Source organism: Tenrec ecaudatus, chromosome 5 (assembly GCF_050624435.1).
Source record: "Tenrec ecaudatus isolate mTenEca1 chromosome 5, mTenEca1.hap1, whole genome shotgun sequence".
NCBI classification, from domain to species: Eukaryota; Metazoa; Chordata; class Mammalia; order Afrosoricida; family Tenrecidae; genus Tenrec; species Tenrec ecaudatus.
The window spans coordinates 63728242-63756155 of record NC_134534.1 but is presented as its reverse complement, the minus strand read 5'-3'; the positions used below and the strand labels follow the sequence as shown (position 1 = coordinate 63756155).

General features: G+C 41.7%; 1 protein-coding gene across 1 annotated transcript in view; it reads left to right on the top strand.

The window, feature by feature from the left end:
- The first annotated feature begins 14090 nt into the window (after nt 1-14090).
- Nucleotides 14091-27914, top strand: part of CRISPLD1 (cysteine rich secretory protein LCCL domain containing 1) — a 44745-nt gene continuing 30921 nt past the window's right edge. The window contains exons 1-2 of the mRNA XM_075549553.1: nt 14091-14506; nt 15443-15762. Of these exons, the coding sequence (XP_075405668.1) occupies nt 15505-15762 (258 nt within the window). The 5' untranslated portion in view covers nt 14091-14506; nt 15443-15504. The remainder of the gene's footprint in view (nt 14507-15442; nt 15763-27914) is intronic.

Sequence of the window (27914 nt, the reverse complement as noted above, 5' to 3'; positions counted from 1 at the left end):
GTTGACCTGTGGAAACCCCTGCCAGCGTTGAGATGCTTACACATTCACTAATTCCATTTTCCTCCTGCAGTCGGCGTCATAGTGTGTGTTTTGTGAGATGGAGGAGGACTTGTGGATTGGTGTCAGGCATATGGGTTAATGTTGGACTTGTGGGCTTGGAAATCACTGGGTTGGGATGTTTTCGTGATGTGCACTTAACCTTTATATAAAACTCTCTCTTATACATGAGTTTCTGTGGATTTGTTTCTCTAATGTACCCGGACTAACACAGGTAGATTTTAAATTTGGGTAGCTAGATTCTAGATAGATAGATTTTAGGGTACAGAGAGTATAACTGTAACTACAATTAGGATGATTTCTTAAAGAATTAGGATTGGGTAAGATACTTGAAAGGAGAGATAAGTGCAATACTAGAGAGAGATACTGTGATTTGGGGAAGAATTTGGGCAAAGGCATATATGGAATAATCTAAATTGCCATCTGTTTAAAATATATTTGGGCATTTATTGGTTATTTAATGTAAGTTGTTTTCTCTAAAACAACAACAAATTAATTTTAAAAAACTTGAGATGGAGATAATTTCTCCTGTGATGTGTCTTTTTATATTTTGTGAAGCCTATATCAAACGCACAAATATTTAGGAAGTAGTGAGATGCGAGGATGGCCACATGAGCCAATTTAGTTGAGGATACAAACATGTCACATCTATTTGTGAGAACTGTTTTTGAGCATGTTTTCTATTGATCCCTGTGCGTTGTTTATTGTGCATATGCTGATTATTTACCCAATGCTTTACTGTGCTGTTCTGTAATTTTTGAACTGAAAGCATTTCTAAAATTTGTATTCATTCTTGAATGAACAAACAGGAGAATAGAGGTAGCAGTCTGCAAATGAAAAACCGCACAGTGTCTTTCATACTGCCAAGGTTTTGTTCTCTCTTTCATAACTTTAAAAATGAAATGTCTTCATTTCTACACCATTATCTCATATAATAATGTATGGAAATTTAAATACTGCACCTATGCAAGTCTGCAGTGTATATTTACATATACAACTTGTACACATGTATAAATGTTTATTATATTTATATGTACCCTTTATACCCATTTTTATGTCATTGTAGAAGTTGCAGGAGAATAGCAGGGATTTTAATTAGTTCATTTATGCTAAATATATATATTTTTAATTACTATTGCAAGGGGGCTGTTTGGTTTTCATCAGCTGCTTCATCTTGGGCTAGCTAATGACACGTGAGAAAGCTTTCCTCCTCCTATTGGGATGACAAGCCCATCTCTGACAAAATCTCTCCGGATGAGAGCGTGAGTCCTCCTGGGAACAATGCTCGCCTTTCAAGAGCCAGTCCTGGCAAGCCTGAAAGGCAACCTCTGACCCGAGTGCATTGTGTAGCATGTCTGCAGTCCTGGAAAGAAAAGTATTCATCAAAAATTGAAGCTGCACCTAGATGTTCTCATGCCACCCATGTGTACTCCAGACATAGTTTCATAAATTAAAATGCCTCAACATCACCCACTGCATATGTCATATCTTCACATAAACTAGAAGAAGACTTATGAGAATATATACCACCAATAGACAAAAAAAAGTAGTAGAACTTAAGTGCAGTATTCTATCATTTTGAAGCATACATCTTCAAATATATCATTGATTTCTCATTCTACTTTAGAAAAAAACTGCAGGGATGACATCTTAAAAAGAATGAATGGTTTTGAAGTGGATTGCCGCCTCTTTTAAGTGAGATTGCATACATAAACATTCATTTTATTTAACTGCTTCGGGCAAGGCTCATCACACTTACTGTGTAACTAAAGTGGTAGTAGGCCTGGGGATATTATGGATAGGATGACATGTCAGGGGTTGCCTTTAAGAAGAAACTGATTTTTGGCTTATATACTTCCATATTACATGTTTGCTTTAATAGGTTTTCTTTCAACAAATGAACAAAAACATGAGATGATGATCAGCTCTGTGTGTGTGTGTGTGAATAAAATCAAATATTTCTAGTTCTCTTGCACACAGGCTTGCATGTGAAGATGTATGTGTGCCACCGTCTGGGAAATACAGACTATTTCAAAAATCAGGATGCATCTGTTCACTTAACATACATTGTAAGTAGTACAAGAATCACATAGAGACACGGTCTCACTTCTCTGAGGAGCGTTTTAGCATTCCTGGAGACAAAAGCAAGTGCATTAATATAGATAATTTATAAAATAGAAAGTGAAAAGTTTTAGAGGAAATAACAGAGATGAATGGCTGGACCCTTGAGAACTTCTGTTGAGGAGGATCAGTAGGGTGTGGATTTTCCTAGAAGACTAAGGAGCAGTAATGCCAAGTTGTGAAAGGGAAGACACAGGAATGCGTGTCGACAGTATTGGAATTTTGCTTGTTTTCTAACACATAGAGGCACCAGTGCCATTGAGTCAGTTGCCAGTCATTGAGACGTTACTGTGGTTCCTGAAGTTTGGTAAATCATGATGGGAGTGGACAGTGCCAGCTTTACTCTGGTAGGCTTGAACCATCAACCTTGCTGTTAGCAGTGTAACCCAACAGTCCTACTAGGTGATAGAGAAAGATAGCTTAACAATCAATCATTGCATTGAGGAACTGAAGATAAGTCAAACTTCCAATGGATGATTAAAAAAATGTTTTCAGCAAATATAAAAACAATTACATTCTTAGAACCAAAGAAACATGTTAAGAACTATTATTGATTGATTTGTTTCCTCCACCAAATGTATGAAATTATTCTTAACCCTTGTACCTTGTGGGTGTGAACCCATTTGGGACTAGAGATTTTCATTTGCTATGTTAGTGTGCTGATACCAGAGTAGATTGAGCCCTATGGTTAATCATTTCTAGGTTACCAAAGGAGTAGAATCAATCGACACAGGGCCGATATAGAGGCTAAGAAGTTCCAGGCACTGCTGAATAGGATTTGGACTTCTAGCCCCCTTAGTTGTGAGAACACTGGGTTAATGCCTGTTCTTTAAAGATTCAGTGGCATATTTTGTTCCAATAGCATTGGGTAACTAAGATGAGTCATTTCCAGGTAATAACATTAATATAATTCTCTGTACTTATGTATTTATATAGGCTGATTGAAAGATCCAAATAACTCAAGTTATAAAGAATGAAGGCATTTTTTCTTAATTTTTCTTCAAAACAAGCAGGAAGAATTTTATAGTGACTTTATAGTGATTTTAGTAAAGAACTGTAGTCTTCTTGCATAATCAGTATAACCTTTCTTTAAAAATTGAATTATACCTTTCTGTCATCCTAATACAAAAATCAATTCTGAGTGGGTCAAAGTTTTAATGGTGAAATGTAAAATAACAAAACTTTAAGGGGATGACATCAAAGAATTTTCTTTAAAATTTTAAACAAAAATATCTCCATCAAAGCACAAACAGCACTAACCATTAATATGATAGATAAATAGACTTAATTAAAATGGAAAACCTCTTTTCATCAAAAGACATAGTTAAGAGAGTAAATGGAAGTAAAAAAGAACATGTACTCATTAGTTACAAAAATACCTATAAATCAAGATGAACTTAACTACTCCAGAGATTCTCACCTCATCCAGTCAATTCTGACTCAGAGTGACCTCCTGGAGGTTACTGGAGTAGAAAGCCGAGCCTTTTTCCTGTGGGGCTCTTGGTGGTTTTGAACTGCTGACCTTGCACATTGCAGCCCAATGCATAGCTAATACAGGACATTAGCAAATCGTATGGCTCAGCAGACATGCTTCTGCTTATATAGTCAACAAAAATGTGTAAATACATGCGCCACAAGACGTATATAACAATGTTCCTAACAGCATGATTTTGATAACTCTAAGTTGGAAATATGCAGACAATAATTACTGTCCACATATGTAATCACATTATAATGAATAAACAAACATCACTTCTATGTGGATATATTCATTTTAAAAAAGAATAAACAACTGCCATGGGCCACATGGATAAAACTCACAGACATAAAGAATTAAAGCAACGAACTACAAAAGAAATCAGATCATGCAATCATCTACTATATTATTCTATTTATATAAAAATTATAACGGGGCAAGTTGAATCTGTGGTGATAAGAAGTTAAAATATTAGTTCCATCTGGAAAGAGTCCATCATGGCCGGTACAAAGGCGGCTTCTAAAGGGATCATTGTGTCCCATCTGGAGTTGGGCATTTTACCTGGGTGTAAAATGTATTTGAGCTGTGTATTTAAGATTGTACATTTTCAGAGGCAGCTTCAAAAAGTTCTTGGAAACATGGAATACAAAATAGGGTAATATTTCCATGAATTTATTTGAAGCCCCTTCATATTTTACAATATAATAAAGTTTTAATAATAAATTATTTACCTTCAGCTGGAGTAGAAAGACCATATGTATGGCAGTCATTAAACTTTAATGTAATATGTATGTCCTAATTATGATTGCATACTCTATTTTACTATCTACACACACATGCACACAAAGGGAAGTAAACATATATTGCTACTAGGGCTTCATTTCATATAGGTTTATTCTAAACACAATGTGCTTAGATATGTCTCGAGGACAAGTTTTCTGAGTAATATACTCACCTTAATCTCATTAAGATGCATTCTAAAAAAAGGTTCAAGAAGTCTAGATAAAGACATGTATATATGCAAATATATACATGAGGATGGGGAAATAGATTTATGTGTATATATTTATAGGTTTAGTATTAAGGTAGCAGAAGGACACTGGACCTCCACACAAGTACTCCCTTGTGGGGGATTAGACCAGCTATCCCGCATCAAGCTGGGTTCGAACTGAGGCATGTGGATGAAAGGAAAAGAAAGAGCTATGTACAAAGCATGGGATCGGGAGGATTCCAATCTGATGGACTGGAGTCCCTAGTATATTTGAAGCTTGGATTTTATATTTTTCTTACACAAGGGAATTGGTCACAAAAACAAACATCAAAGAACTTAAACATTCCTAAACTCTTATCTATGCAAATGTTACTTAACTAGACACAGTTTCTTAACTTTAGAATAATAAAAGCACTAGGTTCAAAGACAATCACAGGGATATGCAGGATTCAAGAGAGCCGCAAAGAGATCATAAATAACTGAGTTATCCCTCAATGCTTTTAGCAGCAAAGTCACAAACAGTCATTTTGCAAAGCTTGTCTGCAGAGACACAGAGGTGCAGGGGACTAAATAGTCACCCATTAGTAAACACCTTGATCAGCCGGATGCTTCCTACACTCCCTCAATGCAAGAATACTTTCTTCTATTAAATTGACATTCTATGATGCTCACCTTCCTGGTACAACCACTGAAGACAAAGTGGGTTAATAAGCAAATGTGGTGAAGAAAGCTGATGGTGCCCGGATATCAAAAGATATAGCATCTGGGATCTTAAAGGCTTGAAGGTAAACAAGCGGCCATCTGGCTCAGAAGCAATAAAGCCCACATGGAAGAAGCACACCAGCCTGTATGACCACGAGATGCTGAAGGGATCAGTTATCAGGCATCAAAGAACAAAAAAATCATATCATTGTGTGCTCTCCTCCCTGATATGACTGCTGAAGACAAATGGGTGCATAAGCAAATGTGACGAAGAAAGTTGATGATGCCCGGCTATCAAATATATAGTGTCTGGAGTCTCAAAGGCTTGAAGGTAAACAAGCAGCCATCTAGCTCAGAAGCAATAAAGCCCACATGGAAGAAGCACACCAGCCTGTGTGATAACAAGGTGTCAAAGGGATCAGGTATCAGGCATCATCAGAACAAAAAATCTTACCATAGTGAATGAGCAGAGGAGTGCCGAGTGGAGACCCAAAGCCCATTTGTAGGCCACTGGACATCCCCATACAGAAGGTTCTCGGGGAGGAGAAGAGCCAGTCAGGGTGCGATGTAGCAATGATGAAAAATACAACTTTCCTCTAGTTCCTAAATGCTTCCTCCTCTCTCCCCTTCTCCCCCCCCAGCCCCACTGTCATGATCCAAATCCTACCTTGGAAGTCTGACTAGACCAGAGGATGTACACTGGTACAGATGGGAACTGGAAACACAGGGAATCCAGGGCAGATGATCCCTTCAGGACCAGTGGTGTGAGTGGTGATACTGGGAGTGTAGAGGGAGGGTGGGTTGGAAAGGGGGAACCAATTTCAAGGATCTACATGTAACCTTCTCCCTGGGGGACAGACAACAGAAAAGTGGGTGAAAGGAGACGTGGGACAGATCAAGATATGCCAAAATAATAATTTATAAATTATCAAGGGCTCATGAGGGAGAGGGAGGGGGAAGGGAGGGGAAAAATGAGGACCTGATGCCAGGGACTTGGGTGGAGAGCAAATATTTTGAGAATGATGAGGGCAGCAAATGTACAAATATGCCTTACACAATTGATGCATGTATGGATTGTGATAGGAGTTGTATGAGCCCCTAATAAAATGATTAAAAAAAACCAAACAAACAGTGGCTTCAGCTTACGTAACCCTTTCGCCAAACAGCGGATCTGTTGGGTCAGTTAAATTTAAGGCAGAGAGGTCAACTCAGAAGGTTATGAAGATTGCTTTTGGTGATTCCACATGGGTAATCTTCATAGACCTTCTCCCAGGACATAGCCTGAAAAGAGGACTTTGCCTAAGGAAGTTGTAAGAAGACTGAAGGCTGCAGTGGTGAGGAAAACACCAAGCACAGTGCACTGAGAACATTTTCCCATCATGAAGGGAGCCGGCTCCTTCTTCAAGGGGAGCAGGAGCTGACCTGTGAGAATTGTCTGGGGAGGCCTTGGCTCACCCAGTCCACAGCCCTGAACTTACCCGTCAGAGGTCTTTGTGTTTTCAAAACTAAAGAAACAAACAAAAGTAATTTAAAGGACCCACAAAGATTTGGAAACTACTGCTGGGCCATGTTGTAATTTGCAGAGTGCAGACATCTCTGGGAAAGTGTCATAGAGCTAGAAACACTGCCTTCAGTGGTGCATAGTCTATATGGAGATGCAATGGCTTTACATTTATATGGTTTTGTTAAATAAAGGCTTCTGTGATTTGGTACCAAAAGTTTTACTTACCCTCATGGTAATATTTTGGGAATCTGTGTTTTGTATCCATAAACAAAACAAAACCCTAAATCCACTGCCATTGAGTCGATTCTGACTCATAAGGATTTTGCAAAGCAGGGTAGACCTGCCCTGTGGATTTCTGAGACTGTAAACTTTTAGAGGGAGGCTGTTGGTTTCAAACAGCTGACCCGGATGTTATAAGCCCAATGCATAACCATTACACCACCAAGACCTCATAAGATGTAATATACACTTATATAATATTTCTATATTTCTGTTGCTACATACCATTGAGGTTGCTCCAACTCATAGCAACTCTTTGTGCCTCCCACCCAGAAAACAGAACCACGGCCCAGTTCTGCACCAGCCTCACAACTGTTATGCCGCAGACATTGGCGCAGCCATTGTGTCGATCCATCTGTGGGACCTGGGTGATTTTATGCCAATTACAATCTCCTGGTGAAAGGTAGAGTCAAACCTATCAATCAAAAGGTGGCTTGATGACACATCCTTGGGGTTGTGGCCTCTTGTATGAGACCGAGGGGCTCTGGGAAGTGCCTCTCTCTTGGCCACTCTACCGTCCTTCTTGCTGGAACTTCATTGTAACTTTGTGCCTGCTTCCCTGTGTGGGATGCTCGACCCTGAGAGCTGGCGGTGCCCTGCCATGCTTCCACTGCCCTTGGGTCCAGTGACTCTGTACTCATTGGCCTGTGATCTCCCTGCGTCCCACTTCATCATTCTGTGTCACTGGTCTGCAGCTCTGTGAGTCTAAAGAGGGCCTGGCTAGCAGTGGCCTCGTGGACCTCAGCTGGACTGGGTTAGGGTGCCTTCTTAATGTAAAGTTGCTACTTGATATAACGTTCTTTCATGTGCATAGATGAATGTCACTGGCTTGTTTTTCTTGACCACCCAGCCCAAGACATCATTGAGTCCATCTCTTTGAGGTCTTCCACTTTTTTACTGACTCTTTACTTCCCGAGTTCTAGAACTGGTCTTCTCTGATGACATGTTCAAAATGTGTAGAGATATATGAGGAGGCTTCAAAAAATCTTCTCAAAAATATGATTCAAAGTTAGTATTTCCCCACAAATGTTATGAAGCCTTTTCTTGTGTGTGTGTGTGTGTGTGTGTGTGTGTGTTGGGTAAGTATGAGACTGCTAACTGAATAAATGGTAGTTCAAACTTGTCATCAGCTGATTCATGAGTGAAAGGAGAGACTTTCTATTCCCTTAAAGATTTATATCCTCCCAAACACTTAGAGTCTATATGAGTAGAATTGACTCAAGGGCAGACACACACACACATACACACACACGCACATGCGCATGTGAGAAAAAGATGAGGGAGGTGCTGTCAGACATGCAAACAGATAAGTTTGAAAAGTGTTTCTAGGAATGGAATAGCAGATTTCACAAATGTATCAATATAATGGAGAGCACGTTGAAGGTGATAAGGTTGTTTTGTAAAGAAATTTAAATACATACTTTGAAAAAAACCCATTTTAGGGGTGTGTGTTAGTCTGGGTAGACTAGAGAAACAAATTCATAGAAACCCATGTGTATAAGAGAGAGTTTTATATAAAAGATAATTGTATATTAAGAAAGCATCCCAACCCAGTCCAGTCCAAGCCCATAAGTCTGATATTAGCCCATATGTCTGATTCCAATCAATAAAGTCTTCTTCAGACTCACAGAACACATTCAATTCAGGATGATCACAGGCCAGTGGGCAGAATTCTTTGGATCTAGTAGCGTTGTAAGCATCTCAGAGCTGGCAGGGGTCTTCACATGGCTTTTTCAGCTTCCAGGGCAGCATCAGGGTAGGTCCATGTGACTTCTCCCCAGTGATGTCTTGAAGGGAATCAGCAGAGAGAGACAGTGTCTTCTCACCTCCAAGAGGAACACTGGATTTCCCAGAATTCTCAGGAGAAGGCCATGCCCACACCGAGGCCTTATTGGCTATGATATGATTGACAAGCTAGACTCCACCCCTACACTCTAAATCCTCAAATTGAACAATGATTATATGACTACCATAGGGGGGTGCACACATGTAGACCCTACTATGCAAAGAAGAGTTGAATACTATATCTGCTCTGAAAATAAATTCATTACATATCACTAAAAATATTGATTATTTTTATCATGTGTGTAGTCAGTTACTTCTACTGAAAAGCTAAACATTTAAACTGCACAATATTGATTTAAAAGTCATTGAGTTGATTAAAAGTCAAATATGAAGCATCTATTTCAGTTCCAAAATTAATATTGGATTGTTAGCATTATAAAATCATAGCATAGCAGGTTACCCAGTGGGCTGCTAACCTCGAGGCCAGCAGTTCAAAGCTACCAGTCACTCTTTGGGAGAAAGATGAGGCATCATACTCCCATAAAGAGTTACAGTCTTGGAAACTGACAAAGGCCAGTTCCTGCCCTGTCCTATGAGGTGTTTGGGCCATGTGTGTTGCGTGTGCCATGTGTGTTGCTTTTCTGATACGTGTTGTGTGGGTCATGAGTGTTGTTGGTGTCATGTGGCCATGTTTAAGGCCAATAAATCTATTCTTATATCTGTACCTAAACTATGCCTCCTTCCTTACTATATCCATCTCTACTAATAATAAAACAATAAAATTAAAATTTCCATTTCTCTTTACTTCTTACCCACATTATCAATTCTTTCTACCCCAATCCTTTCTCTATCTCCAACTATATTTCCTCCAGAGTAGGGCATTAGGCTTTATACCAAAATGACTGAAACACAAAATGACAGTGAGATAGCTGAGATGATTATGGTGGTGCAGGGGTTGAATGCTTGCTTGCTAAATGACAGATTGACAATTCAAACCCACCAGCCACTCCACAGGAGAAACATGTGACAGTTTGCTTCGATAAAGACTGTAGCTTTGGAAAGGATATGGGGCCATTCAACTCTGTTCTTCAGGGTTATTTGGAGTCAGACTTGACCTTGGATCATCCTTCTTTAGAGAAGAAGCATGCAGGGACCACGCAGATAAAATAGTACAATGAAGCTTTGCTAACTACTAAATATCAAAGCATGCGCCTCGGTCAGGCAGCTTAACTTAAAATGCCATGCTTTAAAACATTGCCCGGCACTGATCCGGCCTCCCCAACGGTGGCACAAGCTCTATTGCTCGACTTCCACAGCGGTAGATGGTCTTACATTTATATGCAAATAGAACAGCCAATGCCTCCCCCATGTAATTCAGGTTTGGGAACATAAAACTCAGCAGAGCAGGGAATATCCAAGGTCAATGAGTAAGTTAGTAGTGTGAAATGAGTAACGATATGATGGACAGAAAACTGCAAAGAACGTGTTTAAAGATACCTCCTAACTATGCACACCAGTAGCAGCAATGACTCCACGGAGGAAATATGACATTACCAAAGAGGGAGGACTAATTTCTTTAGAATTGTCTGGGTTAGAATACGTTCAGTTACAATTATTGAATACTTAAATCATTGAGGTGCAAACAGTACCATCATTGCTCTCTTTCACAGCAAGAGAAATGGGAGTCAAGAACGGTCAATGGCACAATGACTCAGGTGCTGACTGTCTGCTCAGTCGGAAGGAACATCACATTTTGTTCTCATCACAATCCTAATTCCGTTTACACTTTACAAATGGACATGCAAGTACCTAGAAGGCCTTTTTTCTTTTCTTTCTTGTCTTTTTATGACAAAAGAAAATATCTTCCAATTCTCTCTCACAACCCTATCCTCTAAGCTGACTTCATTTTTCCTTTCGGTCCCAGCACTGAATAACCTACACGTGCTATAGCAATCGGTGGTAGTGGGAGAGAATGGTGAAGACTGGCTTTACCTAATCATTCATTTTGTACGGATGGGGTGTAGACAGTTTGACAGTCTGTGAGAAGGTGGACACCCCCGTGAATAGGGGGCTGAAGACTGGGAATGAAGGCTTCGAAGTAGGGGTGTCGGTTAGCAGTGAGCACTGTGTGCCCCCAGGAAATCGTAATGCTGAAAAGAACCCCCATTGTATAGTTGCCGCCTTAGCCACAAACCAAAGTAGCTTTTTCACAGAAATTTTCTGTAGAGAAGACATTTTCCTTGTCTCTACACTTATCGCTTAGCAACAAATAAAATGTGGACTTTATTAACTTTGGATAGCAAAGATTATGATGTTTGGTTTGGTTTTGGTGTTCAGAATGTCATTTTTTAGCACAGACATGGAGTCCTGTATCCCATGACTGTTTATTAAAATGTTAACATTTGTCATGATCAATATTTAACTCATTTTACATATGTGTGAGAGTGGAAGGGAGGAACAGAGAGCGGGAGAGAGAGTGCTGGTGTCATAGTCCAGGTGCTGGACTGTTATCTACAAGCTTGGTGGTTTGAACCTCGAGTTGCCCCAATGAAGAAAGATAATGGTATCTGCTCCCATAAAAGATTTGTAAGATCTGACAAAATAATAATTTATAAATTATCAAGGGTTCATGAGGGAAGGGGGAGCAGGGAAGGAGGGGAAAAATGGGGAGCTGATGCCAAGGGCTTAAGTGGCGAGCATATGTTTTGAGAATTATTATGGCAATGAATGTACAAATGTACTTTACACAATGGATAGATGTATGAATTGTGATAAGAGTTGTATGAGCCCCCAATAAAATGATTTCAAACAAGAAAAGATTTACAACCTTGCAGACTATATTACACATTCACACACACACGCGCACGCACACACACACACACACACACACACAATCTGTCTTCTCTAAATTGTAAGCCAACAGAATACTCTGTGTGTGTCGTGTGTGTACAAACCCACATGTCCTTGTAAACTGTTCCTCCAAGCCTGTAGCCTCCAGTTTACTAGGGATGGCCACCTTCTCACAGGTTATCAAACTACTCCCCCACCCCACCCCTTATATTCTTATCTGGAAAAGCCCTGGGATTAAAACTTTAAAACCAAGTCTTATATCGTTTAATGTAAGCCTTTCCATCTCTGATTCTGATATTGTGTGGAAATTTCTACAGTTGAAACCTTCAGGAATTATCTCATTTGCTTATCTTAATTATTTTCAAAATTCAAATCCCCTGAGAAAATACATTACTTTCAACGTTCTTTTAGAGATTCAATACGCAACATGATTTTCAATACCACACACTGCAGGGCACAAATATGGTCACTGGCGATTCCAAATATGAGCTTTGGAGTCTTCCAACAATTTCCATGAGGGATGGATTCTGAACTCTGCATGAGAATTAGGAATAATTATTGAGAACATATAAATATTAAGGTTTTTTTAGTTAAAGCTGCTATAGAATTACAAAAGTGTACCATTTATGACAATGTGCTGTGCACGAAACCCTTTTGTATTCTTCAGCCTTTTGTTCAGCGGTTCTCAGCCTGTGGGTTGCGACCCCTTTGGGGGTCGAACGACCATTTCACAGGGATCACCTGATTCATAATAGTAACAAAATGATAGTTACGAAGTAGAAACATAAAAAATTTTATGGTTGGGGGGTTCACCACAACATGAGGAACTGTATTAAAGGTTCGCGGCACAAGGAAGGTTGAGAACCACTGTATAGAGGATACTTTCTTCTTCACTGTGAAAGGAAGCAAGTTATCACGTTAAATTGAGGCTTAGAGCTGAGTGAGCCTTTAGGTTTGATAACTAGAGCATGATTGGACGGTGGAAGAAGTGTAGTAGCTTGATGGGCGACCTTTGAAAGTGACTGTTTATTTGATCAAATAGAGTAGCATTTACAAATAAATAAAATTGAGCTTATGGTTTATCACAGATGGGAACCAAAGGTAGATGAATAAACACAAGCGTCTTGATAAGTTCATAGCTGTAGAAGGAGAACTCACATCGCAGGGTGGATTGTTGTGAATGTAAAACATGTAATTTTCCCTTTCCAGGGTTCACTGTGAACCGCTGGTAAAGTGCCTTACACATCCCACTGTCCAGTCCGGGACTCAGCTGTGAATCCAGGTCAGCTCCCTGCCATGGCGTAGATTCTGACTCAGGGTGACCCTGTAGGGCGGGGTAGAACTTCCCCAGTGGGTTCTTTGAGACTGTAACTCCAGGAGTAGAAAGCCTCATTTTTTTCTGACCTTGCAGATCACAGGACAAGGGCAACCACTATGCAGGCAGGGTTCCTTCAAGACAGCCTCAGATTCAACAAAAACAAACTCACTGCCACTGGGTCAATGCTGACTCATAGTGGCCCCCTGATGGGTTCCCAGATGGTAACTATTTACAGGAATAGAAAGCCCAGACTTCCTCCCTGGGAGCTGCTGGTGGTTTCCAACTGTGCACCATGTGGATCACAGCCCAACCAGTAACCACTACACCACCAGGGCTTCTCAGAGAGAGTGTGTGAGGCTGGGGAATGAATGTTGAGTATTTGATGGGGGTTATGGGGCTTGATCTTTAGACAATCCTGAATAAAAAAGGAAAGTTTTCTCAGACTCAGTCTTTCTCTGATGTCCCAGTCCCGATGTGGCCATCATCAAGCAAGCATACAATGTCTTAATTCTAGATATTAGGTTAGCGAAGCAGAGTGGCCGCCTGGAGAAAAGAAGTTTGTCCACTTCCATGCCCCATCCTTCTGCATGCCCATGATGGAAGGAAGACTTTAATTCCAAACCCACTGGCACCCCATGACCTCTGGGGAAGCGCCTCTTCTGGAAAAGGGTGCCCCAAATCAATTTAGCTTCGCACCAAAAAGGGTTCTTGAAAGTCTGGTAGGTGTTGGACGTGGCCGCATTTGGGGCCCTCCCGGGCACCATCCTCCCCGCGCATCCAGACCTTCCACAGCCCTCTCTGGCGCTTACAACGCGCCCCCTCCCCCCCTCCCCCCGTGGCCCCGCGGCCCGGCCTAACGGGGCCCAGGAGGAGCAGGCCAGCGCGCGCCTCCGAGCTCATGGGCACCCAGCCAGGGCGAGCGGAGGCGGGGTGGGCGAGGAGGGGCTCCCGCGTCACGTGAGCGCGCAGAGCCCTCAATAAATACCCAGGGCGCAGGGGCGTCCTGGAAGCACTCAGCTCCCTGCTTCACACGTTCCTTCTGCCCGCCCTCCTTCGCAGGAACGCCCGCGGCCCAGCCGGTGCCCGCTCGGTGCCCGCCGGCCTCTCCACCCCTTTGGTCCCGCAGCTACTGCGCAGCGACGCCAGGGCGCCCACCCTGGCGAGCTCTTCTGCCCCCGCTTCAGGCTCCGCTTTGGAGAGCCTGGGCGGCCACTTCGCCCAGGTCCGCCGGGAGCATCGCAGCCAGGCGCTGGCGATTCCGTGCACGTAGCGCCCTCCCCGCCCCGGGACGCCCGGTGGGTGCTCGGGCCCTTTCCCGACGCAGCGCCTCGGTTTTCGGGTGTGCGCGGCTGCTGGGGAGCGGCGCCCGGAGGCCGGCGTCCGGTTCGGCCCAGCGCTCCTGGAGGGCTTCCCACTGGGGAGGTAAGGGCACTCCCAATGCTCGCGCCCCGCTTCCCTGGTCTGCTTTCCCCTTTACAGTGCCATCTTTCCAAAGAAACGCTCTGGACGGGCTCTTGGGGAAGTAGAGTGGGTGTGGGGCGATGGGGACTTGCCGGAGCTGGCTCCTGCAGTAAGTGATTTTGGGAGTTTTCACTGTTTTCCCTCCCTTGGCGTTCTTTTCCTTTGCGGGAAGGAACCCTGTGCCCAGCGGGGTGCGGGAGGCAGAGCACTCCGGCGTTGGTCCAGGGCTGGCTGGCGCTCGCTGATCTGGACCACAATCTAGGCACACACTTTCCAGGAAATAATGAGTGTGTCCTTGAGCTGCGCCCCCAGCAGGCGGCGATTTCCTTGGGATAAAGCGATTGGGTCCCCTTGCTTAACTGGGCCCTCTAGATGGACTCAGGGTGCACGTGTCAATGGCACTTGTAGTTGTACGCGTTTCACCCTTGTGAGTGCGCAACACGCTCGATGGAATCTATATCACTGAATGGCAGACCTGGAAAACGGTGAATGTTGAGTTTTACATATTCTCAAAATCGGAAAAAAGATCACCCTCAACTTCTGAATGTTATCCTTCCTGCCTCCCATAGATGGAACACTGGTATAAAATCATGCCTTAGAAGGAGGAGGCTAAGATCTCTCCATTGACAAAATGTATTTTAAGTATATAATAGCCAGTGCAGCCCTGTCTGTAGCATCTTGCAAAATATTACTTGTTTTGTGGAAACAATGAATTTGTGAAAGGAAATCTGGAAGAAACAATCGGGTAGGAGGGAAGTACATTTTAAAAAGTAGATGCGCACTCTCTGGCATGAATCCATCTGATCCACTCTTATTTTAACTATTGTTTTACTTCCGTTACTAGAAATTGAATCTCCGCCGCTATTTTCACCCTAATCACCTTACATGTTGTTTTAGCCCAAAGAAGTGGAAGCGCGTTTCTTGGCGATTATCCTGGGGAAACCCTGAGGGCATTCATTATGAAGTGCACCACCCAGGAGTGGCTCAAAGTAACTGCAGTGCTGTTCGTGGCTCGAGCAATTCCGGCTCTGGCGGTCCCTAACGCCACGGCACTGGAGAAGCTCCTGGGAAAATACCTGGACGAGGATGGAGAGTGGTGGACTGCCAAGCAAAGAGGGAAAAGGGCCATCACAGACAACGACATGCAGAGCATCCTGGACCTTCATAATAAATTACGAAGTCAGGTGTATCCAACAGCTTCTAATATGGAATACATGGTAAGGACATTTTTCCAGTGGTTTGTACAATGAAATGTTGGGGTGCTCCCGATCACCACAGTGAGATACTCTCATGTTACCCTCCATCTTGAACTGCTTGTCTGGACATAGTTTTTGCTTGTTTGTTCTTTGGGAATATTTTCTCCCCTTTGGAGAAAGGAGTCATCTGCATATTCTTTCATTAATGTGCCTCTCATGTCTAAGAGCGCCTTGCATTTTTGAGTCGTATTCATTATGCTTAGGTGCAGCGTTCTATTAAGTGCACCAACTTCTGCTCTTCTCTGGAAGGCTGCGCTGCTGAAATGCGCTGCATTTCCTGTCACGTGATTTAGAAAGTTCATCTGAAGGGCAGGTGGGAAAAACTGCGGGACTTTAATGATACTTTCTGATAGGTTCTAATTGGCCTTGAGAGCTTTAAAAATATGTGACTGATAAACTGCAGGGGTAATTGTAGTTGTTTTAAGGAATGTTTGTTGATAGCTGTTTCCCCCTTCTGAATTTATTATTTGTGAGCATGGAAATATGAAAATAAGTAAAGGTAATTTCTTAATAACTTTATCTTCACTTTTATAGTACATTAGCAAATATGGAAATAATTACATTTTAAAGCTCATTAAGCATCATATCCTAACTTAACACTTATTACATTTAATATGTAGAACATTTTTATTTAAAATAAGGAAAAACTAGTTCATATATAACAGAATGATGAAATACTCCTAATTGTGAGAGTTTATCAATGCACATTCTTGGGGAAGGTCAGGTATAAGTTGCTCCCTGAAGACCACTGGGGCCAAAATTCTGGGGAAGAGTGGGAGGCATGTTGTAATTAGAAGGGAGTGGAATAGATAAATACATGGTGGTAGAAATTGCCAATGTTTGCTGGGAACCAGTAGCAAATGAAGTTGATGAAAGCACACAACATGTGGCAGAATCAGGAAGGGGAGCCATGAGTTATTGGTTATAAGAAACCAATCATTCTACAGAGGGAGATTTTCTGAATTTTAACATAAGGTAAATTGAGAAACCGAAGATTTGGGGTCATCAAATGTATCCGTTGCTGAGCTGACCGTGGACCCAAGAGGGAAGATTCACACTTCTTCCCTGGTGTGTAGGTTCCGGCACTCACCATTCTGGGCATTGGTTTTCTCGTTTGTGAAATTAGGTATAAAAATTTAAACCACCCAGTTTTAAAGAGATAAGATAGTTGATATTGTTGAGCACGATCTCTTTTGGTCCGTTCTTTTATTTTTCTAGCGGTTCCATTAAGCTGTGTTGTTTTATAATAATCTCTGAAAAGTGTGGTCTCTGGGTTTGTACTTTGGAATTCATCCTTTCTATAGGAGCTTAGGTACTCCATTGACTTTAAATAATATTGGTATTTTGTCTATCTCTAAGAACCCTTGCTCTGGAGCTTTGTTTTCATATTTCCTGCTTCCCATTGGGCATCTCTGTGTAATATTACTCCAAAATCAGTTCAAGCTTACTGTGTCTAAAAGGAAAATGGTCTTCCCCATTTCCTACCTCTTTCCCTGTCAACCAAGGAGCCTTTGTGGGGTAGTGGTTATTCCTTTGGCTGCTAATTGTAAGACTAGCAGTCACTTCTCAGAAGAAAGATGAAGCTTTTTAAGCCAGTAAAGAGTTAGTCTTGGAATCTCACAGGGGCAGTTCTATCCTGTCCTGTAGGGTTGCCATGAGTCAGAATCGCCTTGATGACAGTGATTTTGCTTTTCCCTGCCATCCTATTTCCCTTTCCGGATCTTCTCTTTTCAGTCTAGTCAAAGCTAAACAAACCAAAACAACAACAACAACAAAAAAAAACCTTCACAAATAATAGATGCTCTTTAAGTACTCTCTAGAAAGGGTCCTAAAAACCCAAGCCAAATCCATTACCGTGGAGTAACTTCTGACTCAGAGGAACCCTGTATAGAGTTTTTGAGACTGTAATCCTTACTGGAGCCTCATCTTTCTCCTAAGGAGAAGCTGGTGGGTTTGATCTGCCGATCTGCACTGAGCAGCCCATCACCAACCCACAGCATCGTCAGGGCCCTTTTGAAAAGGCCCTTTAATTGTTAGGTGCCATCAAGTCTCTCCTGACCACACGTCCAAAGTATGTGAGACACAGTCTTGCCATCCTTGTTTCTAAGGCTGTATTTCTTCCAAGACAAATGTGTTTGCTTTTTGGGTCTATGGTACTTTTAATAGTCTTTACCAACACCATAGTTGAAATGCATTGCTTTTTCTTTGATCTGCCGTATTCACTGTCCAACTTTCACATGATACAAAAAGACCCTCTTTCTCTCTCTCACTGGCCTCAAGTCAACTCACAGGGACCCTATAGGACAGGGTAGAACCGCCCCCATGAGCTTCTGAGATTGTAACTATTTACAGGAGTAGAAAGCCCTTCTTTCTTCCATGAAAGAATCACAGGTGGCTTAAAACAAAAAACACTCAACTACTCACTGAGGTTGGTGGTGTGAATCCACCCAGAAGCACTTTAGAAGAAAAGGCTGGCTATCTGCTTCCAAAAGGTCCCAGCTTTGAAAACCCTCAGGTATGCAGCTTTGTATTCAAATACATGTAATCGCTTATGAGTCAGAGTCAGCTATATGGCAACTGGTTTTTAACGGCTCCCTTTCTCTTACCCCCTCCAATATTTTTCACACACACACACACACACACACACACACACACACACTTCCCAAGTTCTACGAATTCTGCCTTAGAAGTGTCCGGGATCCATGTTTACTATTTTATCATTATTATTTCTTTTTTGCACTACCTTGGAGTTCTTTGTCCCTCCAAGTAGAAGTGAGATCTTTGCGGGAAGAAGTAGGAGTAGAGAAGAGATAATGTTCAAATGGTGAGCCTTTGAAGAACTTTATAGTGCTTCAGAAGGAAGATGAGAAAGAAAATCTGGGATCATGATATTTTTGAATCCAATTAAAAGGCTTTTAATTCCAAGGCAGAAGGGATAGAAAATGCTTCTAACATTGTAAAACAAGGACTTAGAAAAATCCTTTAGATTTAGCCTTCTGGACGTCACTGGTGAGGTGATACAATGGTTTGTGTGGAGTAAATGTCGTGAAACCTAAGGAAGAAGCCTAAGAAGAAATGGGATGGAAGAAATGAACTCTTTTTTAAAGTCACGTATTCATCAGCCCTGTCTGATTTATTGTTTGCTAGGTGGTATCTGCAATCCTGACCAAAGTCTTCAACTGTGGTCTTTAAGCAGAGGACAGGATTAGGAGGAAACGCTAATAGAGCCATAGCGCTCAGCAGAAGCTAGTTACGCATGAGAGAGTTTAGGATACATTTGCATTTTGTTGTGGGTGTGTTGGAAAGCCATTGGAAAAATTTTCTCAAAAGATTGATATGATCTGATTTTCAGTTTGATAAATTTACCCTGAATGCTTTCTGGAAAATATCCAGGAGGAGGGTTAAGGCTGAAGACAGAGAAACCCAAGGAGCTCATTGCTGTATTCTTGGTGAGAGATGGTGGTGAGCTGAACTAGACACTAGTAACTAGAGTGACCATGGTAAAAATGGAGAGTAGGCAGTTTGAAGTGCGTTTGATGACGCTACTGGCAGATATTGCTGGTAGATTTCCTGTGAAGACAGGAAGTGAGGCTTACATTGAGACAGAGAAATTAACTCTCGATATTTGTATTCTTTCTTTTATCCCTTCTCAACTATCACATTCACCTCAAAAGGAAGCAACTTTGGCCATTTAGGTAGGGAAACAGGGCTTTCTCTTTTGCTTTTAAGAAGGACTTAGAAACAAACCAAGTACACAAAAGAAATAAGAAGGTGGTGTGTGAGGTCTTAAAGGCTTGTCTCCAAACAAGCAGCCATCTAAGTGAGATGTCAACTACGTCCACATGGAAGAAGCACACCTTCATCAGTGAGTGAAGGATTGCAGATCATATAATCTGAAATCAAAGGAGGGACTAGTATCAGAGCTTAAATGGATGGTTCTGCAGAAGGCTATGGGTAATGTGGGAGCCCAATATACATTTGTTTGAACTACATAGGAAATAAGCGTCCCCTGGTCTCCCTCTATCCACAACTGAGGGGTGGGTGGAAAGCAGTTACTAAAGAGAGTGCATTGGAGAGATGAGCATAGAACATCAAAGGCATAAGTCTGACTTGAAGAATTAAAACATCACTTGATGCATGCTGGACGTTTTCTTTTATTCTTATTAGGGTGTATCTCAGAGGTACTGTGTAATTGGGGGGGGGTCACCCTCTTGAAGTTGTATTATATGTTTTCCTGTTTTTTGTTATATGAAGTCGGGATTGATGAATTTATAGGGACAGCACATGGAATAAGTTTTGGGAGTGGGGGCATACAGTGACGGGCAAGGTTTAAACAGGGAGATATTGTCAAGGAGTTCAGGAAGAAAAATAATTTTTGGAAACTAATTGTGGTAGACATTGTACAATTCTGCTTGACATGATTGAACTATGGAATGATATGATATATGTATTAACTCAATTAATAATAAATTATAGAAAAAGAAGAGTTCCTAAAAGTGCCATTATCTTTTATATCCATTTTCCATAAAGTTTTGAAGCCTCCTCATAGAAGTCTGAATAATAAGAATACATAGAAATTAATCCATTTAACATGGAGGAATTCAAAAAACTCACTGCCGTTGAGTCAATTGCAACTCACAGTGGTGCAAGGTAGCATTTCCAGGATTGTAGATCTTTATGGGAGCAAACTGTCTTATCTATTTCCTGTGGAACAACTCGTGGGTTTGAATCACCACTCTTGCTAATAGCAGCTGGACACCTACCCCATAATGCCTAACACAGGATCAGGGCACCTCACCTGGAGGAAGAAGAGGAGGAGGAATGGAAATTGAAATTCGAAAGTTGGCTGATGATAACTCTGCCAGGTTGTAAAACATGAAATGAATTCCAATGACAGTATATGTTTTAAAGATCTATAAGGAGACTTCAGAGATATATGACAAAGAGAAGCTCACCTTCCCAATACAATGGCTGAAGACAAAGTGGGTGCATAAGCAAAAGTGGTGAAGAAAGCTGATGGTGCCCGGCTATCAAAAGATATGCCGTCTGAAGTCTTAAAGGCTTGAAGGTAAACAAGCGGCCATCTAGCTCAGAAGCAACAAAGCCCACATGGAAGAAGCAGACCAGCCTGTGTGATCACGAGTTGTCGAAGGGATAAGGTATCAGGCATCAAAGAACAAAAAATCATATCATTATGAATAAGGGGGAGTATGGAGTGGAGACCCAAAGCCCATCTGTAGGCAATTGGACATCCCTTTATGGAAGGGTTGAGGGGAGGAGATGAGCAAGTCAGGGTGCAGTGTAGCAACAATGAAACATACAACTTTCCTCTAGTTCTTAAATGCTCCCTTCCCCCCAACTATCATGATCTCAATTCTACCTTACAAATATATCTAGACCAGAGGATATACATTGGTACAGATAGGAACTGGAGACACAGGGGTCCAGGGTGGATGATCCCTTCAGGACCAGTGGTGAGAATGGCAGTACCGGAAGGGTGGAGGGAGGGGGGGTTGGATAGGGGGAACATTACAAGGATCTACATAGAACCTCCTCCCTGGGAGATGGACAACAGAAAAGTGGGTGAAGGGAGACGTTGGACAGTGTAAGATATGACAAAATAATAATCTATAAATTATCAAGGGTTCATGAGGGAGTGGGGAGCAGGGAAGGAGGGGAAAATGAGGAGTTGATGCCAGGGGCTTAAGTGGAGAGCAAATGTGTTCAGAATGATGAGGGCAATGAATGTATAAATGTGCTTTAGACAATTGATGTATGCATGGAATGTGAGAAGAGTTGTATGTGCCCCTTATAAAATTATTTAAAAAAAAGAAAGAAGAAAGAGAAGCTGATACTAAGGGCTCAAATAGAAATAAATGTTTAGAAAGTTAAAAAAAGAGAGAGCTATGAAAAGGAAGGAAAAAGTACTTTTAAGTAGGTGAGCTTGGGTAGGGGAGAAACAAGAAAACAGAATGATGAGCTATTAGATATGACCTGTACATGAATATGGGAATGAGTGTTTATAGATGTCTCTATGTACTGCTGTTGCAACTCCAACAAGTGTAAATGATCCTCGGGATACTGGACAACCTCAGACAGCTGAAGGAAGTAAAATACAAAGCTATACTGCCTGAGAAAAGGCAAATTCATATCTGAACTCTGAATGGATGGCTGATACACTCAAAGAACTCTCCACAGAGGGAAAGACAAAATGTAAAAGAAAACCAAAATGGGAGGGATCGCTCTCAGATATATATGGCTCAAGAATATCAGCATACCTGCCTGAGAAGTAAAGGCTGAGAGAGGCTGTTCAATCAAGAGGAGGGAGGAATAGCACAAGTGTAGGCTGAAAGGGAGCGTTATTGCCTATGTCCATCTGGGGAACGATTCCACAGGCCTTGTAGTTTGGGACGCTAAATGGATCTTGTCCAATGTACTGTCCTCCTCTGCTTATGCGAGCATTTTCCACGCCCTCCTTGTTCTCCTCCTAATCAATTTCTCCTCATCCCTCACAACTCAACTAAATAATAACTTCCCTTTCTCTAAACCACAGTTTCCACTTGTGGGGGTTACCACCCTGGGGTGGGTGCTGGAATGATCCAGGGTGGGGCTGCCAAAGCTGCCTGGTGGGCTTTAGTCCAAAAGTTTGTAATTGTCAGGGGGTGCTGAGTAATTTATGGTCTGAAAAGGGGATGGTAGGCCAAATGTTCTTGGGAACTTGGGGTCTCACTCCTGCCATCTTTTGTACAGAGTTAGGCTTTTACCCCGCTCCCTCCCCCTTTCCCAGGTCTCCCTACTGCCTCTGATAATTTACATACTCCCTTGGCTCTTTCACTTTAAATTCCTTGGTAGGCGGGGCCTGCTTTCCTAATCTTTGCATCCCCACAGACATTCTGAATTCAAGGGGTGAGAATTGGAGAGAGACTGCTGTAATAGGAATAATGTTTATGTAACCAGGGAGGGGCAGAGAGAGGAGCGGGCATGCTTCCTGGCCACTATTAAAAAATATATATATGTATATATAAAATTATTTTATTGGGGGCTCGTACAACTCTTATCACAATCCATACATACATCCATTATATGTGAAGCCCATTTGTACATTTGTTGTCCTCATCATTCTCAAAACATTTGCTTTCTGCTTGAGCCCTTGGTATCAGCAACTCATTTTCCCCTCTCTCCCCACACCCCTCTCCCTCATGAACCCTTGATAATCTATAAATTAGTATTATTTTGTCATATCTTACACTGTCCGACATCTCGTCACCCACTTTTCTGTTATCCATCCCCCAGGGAGGAGGCTGTATGTAGCTCGCCCTTTCCCCCACCTTCCCAAATAAACCCGCATAATTGTGAGTACTGTCTATGAGTTGCGTGTGGCCGTTGCTGCAAATATTGCAAGCGAGCAGAGATGTGGACTGCTGTGGAGGAATGGTTGTGTTAGAATATGTAAAGAAAGGAAGGCCACGGCCTGTGGGATCTCTGCCCGCTGGCAATTGGCCTGGGGCTGGTGGGGAGATGGCTTCTCTTTCTCCATGTGTAATCAGGGAGCAGCTAGGGCCCCATGCCACCCTTCTCACAGCGGCTGAGCACTTCACTACCGTGCCATCCCACCGGGCTCGCAGCACTGAGGAGGTGGGCTGGAAATACATGAAGATTATAAGTCATAGCTACACGTCAGAGGTCTTTGGCAGTGCGATGTGATGATGTGATTCAACAGGAGTCCTGCCAGAATGTGAGCCTTGTTCCATCCCTGGCTCCACTGCCCATGAAGACAATTGTCCTGATAGCATGCATGCGGTCTCTTTGTTTCCATAATGAAACAATCTGCTTGATTGAAGTCATTTTCTTAGTTTATGTACATATTAAAGCTTCATCTCAAAAGTTATTATTTAAACATTAATGAAATGAGAGAAGTTTCCAAAATTACTAAATTGCTACTCAAGTAATTAAGTCTGCTTTGTTTTCAGAAAATCAATTGCAGCTTAGGGGTTTCCATCTCAGTAACTTCCCAGAGACCCTGATATGCACCTTGCCCTGAGGTATGGTTTCAGTCTCTCTACCTGGCAATTCCTCCCGGTTTAAGCCTTTGAAACCCGAGCCTTGTTCATTTTCCCTATAACTACAAAGTCTCAGAAAGACAGATGAAACTCTGTCCTGAACCACCTAGGGTCATTTCCTAATAGATGCCTCACAGCGGTTTTCCATAGTGCATCTAAAACTTAAATGGCTTAGTAACAAAAACACCCTACGTTCTTTCAGCATGGATCTATGTATTTATTCATTTATTTTGTTGATGTCTGTTTATCATGGCTCTGGAAATGCTGCCAACAGTGATCCCATCAGATGGTGTTAAGGTTTGCTAATGAGGCATGATGTTTGGAATTTGATTGTGGGGTCTTGTGAATTCTGCCTCCTTCCATGTACAACAGATTCTATCCTGACAGTCATGTTGCTATAGCATAGACTGCAACAGTGATTTATTCCATCCGATGTTAGAAACGCACATTTCGATTTAAAAAGGAAAGCCACTGTGATTTGGGAGGGATTTTCTTTTGAAATAAGATGAACAATTTACAAACCTGTTTTTCCAGAAGTGAGGGCAAAACAAGAATGAACGTTTAACGGTGATCTTTAGAACGAGGTACAGTTTATGTTTTTTAAATTTTTCGGTTGACTGCTTCTACCTTCAGAAGCTGCCTGCACAACCTTTGTCCTTCTTTAGCTGTGCAGAAAAACTACATACAGAAGTCTAGGACTTGTGACAAATAGTTTTCCATATTTTCAGGACCGAAGAAGGGCCTTTTTTGAAGCTGTTCTCTGACAATCCCTTACTGTCTTGTTAAACGCATGGGAAATTTCTACTGAGGCTCTTGGTTGAATTTCTTTGTTTTTGACAATATTGAAATTTTCTCCGTGGAGAGCCATTCCTAGAGATGGCTCAGAAACCACCGTGACTGCTAACTAGAAGATCTAGAAATTCCTTGGCCATCTTGAAAATCAAAACAACTGAGTTTGCTTCTTAATGGGTGCTATTAGTAGTCACTCATTTCCACTTCCGGCACTCTCACGGCATCTGGAAGGAACATAGGGAGCATCCTTGTTCGTTTCCATCACAATTATAATGCGCCATAACACGGAGACTGTTTCTCAGAGAAGGAGAGAATACTTCTCATTTTTGCTGGATGAGAATCCAGGGAAGAATAATGATATCATTTGCAGAGGTGTGGGTGAGGTTAGGGCATTCTTTAAGATACTCTACATATAAAATTATAGAATCTTGTCAGATCCTAATGTAATATATAAAGAATCAGGCCCAGACTTCACATAATTAAAGAGAGAATGTGGAAATACACAATTTAAATAGGAAAGAAACTCTACTAGCATATAAGTATATTATTATTACCTAGAGTTTAAGTATAATATTAAGTATACCAAATCCTCACCAGTGAACCAATAAATAACATCAAGCAAACTAAGAAAAGATTGAAGTTGTCAAGAACCGCCTTGCTTGGATCCATAATCAATGCTCCAGGAAGCAGCAGCCAAGAGATCAAAGGACGCATTACATTAGGTAAAGCTGCTGCCCAAGACCTCTTTAAAGTGTTGAAAACAAGGATATTACTTTGAGTACTGAAGTGCGCCTGACTCAAGCCATGACATTTTCAATCCCCGCATAAACACACGTGGAAGTGTAACCAAGCAAAACCGATGAAGGATAGGTGCATTTGGATGGTGGTGCTGGTGAGGAATATGGAAGATCCCATGGTTCCTAGAAGAGCAACCAAATCAGTCTTGGACGATGTACACCCAGAATGCTCCCAGGAAGCAAGGATGGTGAGACGTTGTCATGTACTTTGAACATGTTATAAAGAGAGACCAAGCCCTGGGAAAAGACATCATGCTTGGTAAAGTAGGGGGACAGTGCCAAAAGACAATATGATCGGCCCGGTGACTGCAACACTGTGCTCACACATGGCAGCGATTGGCAGGGTAATGCTGAGCAACATGATGTCTTGTTCTGTTGTACATAGGACTGCTTCCTGGGAGGTCTAACTTAACCACACCTAACAACAATAGAGTTTGAGTAATTTGGACACGTACAGGGTTAATTTTGTCTCCGTCTACGTAAGACAATAGGAAACTGGATCATAGACTTCACTTGCATATGTGCAGAAGGCATACCAGTAAGGAAGGGCATTTTAAAATGAAATGAAAATGAAAGTGTTTTGATTACCTCTGACACCATTCGGAAGGGCAAACTTAGGAGGGTATGGAAAAAACTACCCCGACAAATGTCAAAGAAAGCTTTATTACACAAAAGTATCAAAATCTGAACCTCAGCATCTCCTCCGTCTAGTTCTATGTACTTTGGAAGGCAGTGTTTTCCCCTCTCCACTCTTTCCCCTAAGAATTTGCATTCTTCCGCTCACACCAAGGCAACATGGCAGTTCTGGCACCCTTGACGGACTCACAGAGTGGTTCTTACAACTTTCTTGTGTTTGGGGAGGAAAAAGACCCACGGGCTAAGACTGCAGCTGTAGGCTGTGTGGGGTAAGGTTTCCCAGTGAAATGTTCATAGAATAACCCCTGCTACCCTTTAATAAAGAGTGGGTGCGTTTTTGTGATGCACCACAAACATTCCTCATTATGCAACTAATACCTGGCCTTTTTCTCACATGCAATTTCCAGTTTTCATAAAATGTCTTTGACTAGTAAGCCCCGTTCTTTATATTTGCCCTTGTCCTTGTCTTTGTCTCTATCCATTGTCCTTGTAGAAAATCGACCAGTATTATCCTTTAGAACTGCATAACCTTCTGAGCAGACCTCTTTGCTTTGAATTGAACTGGTCCTGTAAGCCTCTTCAGAAGTCATTCTTTTGATTGGATCGTGCTTTTTGAATACTATTGGTAAATCCAAGACTTGACCGTGGCTATGATTTGTTCCATTGAATCCTCTTAATTAGGTGAAAAGACTCCTGGAAATATTATTTCTTTGAGCTAGCTGATTGTTTCCCATCACTTTGCTTAGCCAGGTGAGATACTTTAGTATTTTTAATTAGAGTAGGTATCACCTGAAGAATAATTCTATGGTATTCTTCAACCAGCTTCTGGACTCAACCCACAGTTTATTCTTTTATTAAGGTTGATATCTTCCCTCTCCTGGCACATCTTTGAGGACTTCCAGTGCTTCCTTATAACACTTGATCCATCTAATAACTGTTGTTTTTGATGGGACTGCATTCTTGTCAACTTGATGTAAAATTTCATTGACTTGGGAATATGTCCATTTGAGTTTTATTTTTAAAATTGATATCAGAGCTGAATACTTTGGTATTAAATCACTATGTATTTTTGGATATACTTTTGAAAATCCTTTGTCCAGATTTAAAATTTCTTGTACACATACAGCTATCAAAACCTCTCACGGGCATCAGCTCAATTCTGGGATCCTATTACACAGACTAGATCCGCCCCTGTGCGTTCCCGAGATTGTAACTCTTTATGGAAGTAGAAAGCCGCCTCTTACTCCGGTGGAGCAGCTGGGGGTTTGAACTGCTGACCTTGCTGTTAACAGCCCAAGATATAACCACTGTGCCACCATGCAGCTATACACATAAGGATTGCTAATGTCTCCATGGCTAACTAGCTTAAACATGTTATGGGTATCACGGAATGTCCATAGTGTTCTAAATGTTTTGTTTAGTTATTAACCCTTATGGACCATGTGATTGTGCTGTAAGAAGGAAAACATACAGATGTAGCTGGAAAATATAGAGGGTGCTTTCCTTTTTCGTACACTGTAAGTATGCATTTTCTAAAGAAACAGTAATTTTAAGTGTGGTTAGGTTTTAAATGGGCCATGGGTGAATAGTTCAGAGAAGGGGTGGAAAGGAAGCCCCTTAGGACATCTTGACTTAATTTACAAGCTTGAATTTAAATAAAAATGTGTAGGAACTAACCTGTATTTAAATGGGATGGGTATGAATGATCATCTGTTTTAAAACCCCAAATTCTATGTTGCAGCATAAAAATGTACATACCATGCTGTTACTATAGTCTGATAACATTTTTCCAGTACAGTTAATATGTTCAGTGAAATTCTTATAAAGA